We start from the raw sequence: 2,895 nt of genomic DNA, 5'->3' as shown, positions 1-2,895 counted from the left end.
ATGTGTGTGTGTGTGTGTGTGTGTGTGAGTGTGTGTGTGTGTGTTGTGTGCATACACACGTAGGCTTACAATCACATGCATAATATAAATGAGCAGCAATATAAACAATAATAATCTTAAGCTAGATGCACACTCAATATTATTCTGATGCATGCTCTAAGGTCGTAAGTATACTTATACTAGATGCTTAAGACGGAAGCATGTTGATGGATGATGGTAAAAATGACCTTCTATATCTTTCTTTAATATAGATCAGAAGCCTAGGTCTTTTACTTCTGACTGATGTCTTTATTTGAGGGAATAAGGGATGTTTGTTGTCTAAAAAGATGGAACAAATTTTTTTAGTACAAGCTGTTATGTACATTTCATCCAAGGAGGGGAATGAAGATGTTGAAATTTTACATGCTTTCCGTATTAGTCGATTTAATTTTTCTTTTTCTTGTTGTCTTGGGTTCCCGGCCCATGCTGTTATACAAAAATTGATCATACTTTCTACGGTTGAATGGTAGAATATGGACATCGAGAATTTATCAACTTTAAAATACTTTAGCTTCCTGAGAAAAAATAGTCTTTTGTTCACTTTTTATGCAGGAGAGAAGTGTGGACACGCCAGTTGAGTTTGTTGTCTATTGTAACACCCAAACACTTCTAGTCTGACACTTGCTCCATGTTTTCACATTTAATTTCGAGTAGCTGCAAGGGCAGTTTCTTTATTCTAAAATCAACAAGTTCTTTTGTTTTTTTCAAATTTAAAAGCAGCTGATGATTTTCAAGCAAGTCAGAAAAGTTAAGTACAAAATCCCGGTAAGCGGTTTCGTTATGGTCAGCCTGAATTAGTCCAAATATGGTTGAATCATCTGCAAATTTTATCAACTTGATGTTACTGTTGTTTATTTGGCAATCGTTCTTGTATAGTGTGAATAAAACTGGTGACAAAACACATCCTTGAGGGGCCCCTGTATTTGTTGTGATGTATGTCGATGAAGAATGTTTTAATTTTACATACTGGGTACGGTTGGTAAAAAAATTGGCTATCCATGATATTAAATTGACGTTAACACCTGTGTTTTCTCACTTCTTTGAAAGGATAGCAGGCTGGATAGTATTAAAAGCTGACGAAAAATCAACAAACAGGATCCTACAGTATGTTTTTAAGTGTCTATAGATGTTGTCAAGAAATAGTAGAATGGCGTCTTCCACATTTCTCCCGTGACGATATGGGAATTGTAGAGGGTCCTGGATGGGTTCTATGTATGTTCGTAGTCTTTTTAGCACAATTTTTTCTAGACATTTTATAACTACCGATGTTAAGGCTATTGGTCTTAGGTCATTCATTTCCGCAATTTTTTCTTTCTTTGGAAGGGGGACAATTTCAGAACATTTCCAATTTGTGGAAATAGCCAGTGTCAACAACAACTGGTTGATAATATAGGTGTAAATAAAAGTTTTGCTGAACACATGTTTTGAATTTTAGGCTGCACACCGTCTGGACCACACGCCTTTCTCACATTCACACGTCCAAACACACATCTAACCTCACGTTCTTCAACAGCAACAACATACATATACACACATCCACACGTCCAAACACACATCTAACCTCACGTTCTTCAACAACAACAACAACATACATATACACACATCCACACGTCCAAACACACATCTAACCTCACGTTCTTCAACAACAACAACATACATATACACACATCCACACGTCCAAACACACATCTAACCTTACGTTCTTCAACAACAACAACAACAACAACATTATTTTCATTTGTGTTGGTGTTTACACATGGCAGGTCACACGGACTGCCTTTGTCAAAAACGAGAGAAAAAAGCATTAGGTGTATTTGCATAGTCCTCTTCGTTGTCAACACATATGTTTGTTGGTTTATTTTTGTAGCCCACTATGGTCTTAAGCCCAGTCCATGTCTCTCGAGAGTTATTTGATCGAAACATATCTTCCAGTTTTTTTTATATTTTTGTTTTTCAACCCAGATTACTTTCTTAATAACTTTGTCTATGAATTTTAATTCTGTTTTGGCATAGTTTTTAAAAGCCTTTTTCTTTTTATGGATTATGTCTTTGATTCCAGAATTTATCCATGGTTTAAAGATAGGGAAGATGGTAATTTGTTTTTAAGGGCCACTATATCTACACAAAATGTAACATAGTTTGTGACTGTTGCACATAAATCATTGATATCACAACATGCATTAATAAAAACATTCCATTTGGTACAGTCAAAACATCCTCTCAGCTGGTCTTCGCTTTCTTCAGTCCAGGTGGTGACTGTTCCAACTTCTGGCTTTGTTCGTCTCAATATTTGCGTTACTCATTTCTGGGTCATCGGCTTTCTTTTATTTCCTCTCATGGATTTTGTAGGAATATTTTCTTCCAGAGCTTACGAACTTGTCAATCGCTCACCTCAGAATGTTGTTCACAAACATACCCGAGCCTGAGACTACATCCACAGTCATTTAGTTTGTGAACGTGTGACAAAAACATCACGCAGTCTTCTTTTCCCCGATAATTGTCCGGCTGGCCTGGTTGAAACAACAGCTTCTTCTCTTCCTCGGTGACCAGCCTCCCATCTTCCCAGTAGAATTCATCCTCTGTGACAATGTCGTTCATACCCACGTACAAATTAAACCTGCTACCATTCATAACAGCGTCGTGAATCTGACGGAGAAGATTCAACTTGTCTACTGTGTCGGAGACGAAAAGACGACCATTGTCGAAAGCCTCACATCTCGCTCTCGCCGTGGTAAAGTTGACTTGTTCAGAAAAGATCACCTTCAGACACAGTTGTTGGTTGTGGAGAGCCGCCATGGCGAAACCTGCGCTCATGTTGCATCGCTCGTCTGACACTTGATCCCACAGACGCTCCGA

The 2,895-nt window shown here is 38.0% G+C and overlaps 1 protein-coding gene across 1 annotated transcript; it reads right to left on the bottom strand.

Annotated features, from left to right (window-relative positions):
- Positions 1-2,418: 2,418 nt before the first annotated feature.
- On the bottom strand, positions 2,419-2,853 carry LOC101863161 (alpha-N-acetylgalactosamine-specific lectin-like). The gene has a single exon (XM_005113232.1). It carries the CDS (start codon positions 2,851-2,853, stop codon positions 2,419-2,421), a length of 435 nt encoding a protein of 144 aa, XP_005113289.1.
- Between the last annotated feature and the right edge of the window lie 42 nt (positions 2,854-2,895).

The sequence above is a fragment of the Aplysia californica genome, unplaced genomic scaffold, assembly GCF_000002075.1.
Source record: "Aplysia californica isolate F4 #8 unplaced genomic scaffold, AplCal3.0 scaffold01759, whole genome shotgun sequence".
Lineage (NCBI taxonomy): Eukaryota > Metazoa > Mollusca > Gastropoda > Aplysiida > Aplysiidae > Aplysia > Aplysia californica.
Note: the sequence above shows the minus strand (reverse complement) of the source record. Positions and strands in the feature narration are given on the sequence as shown.

What these genes read in the sequence shown, in the direction of transcription:
- LOC101863161 (XM_005113232.1), bottom strand. Translation starts at nt 2,853, where the DNA reads ATGAGCGCAGGTTTCGCCATGGCGGCTCTCCACAACCAACAACTGTGT.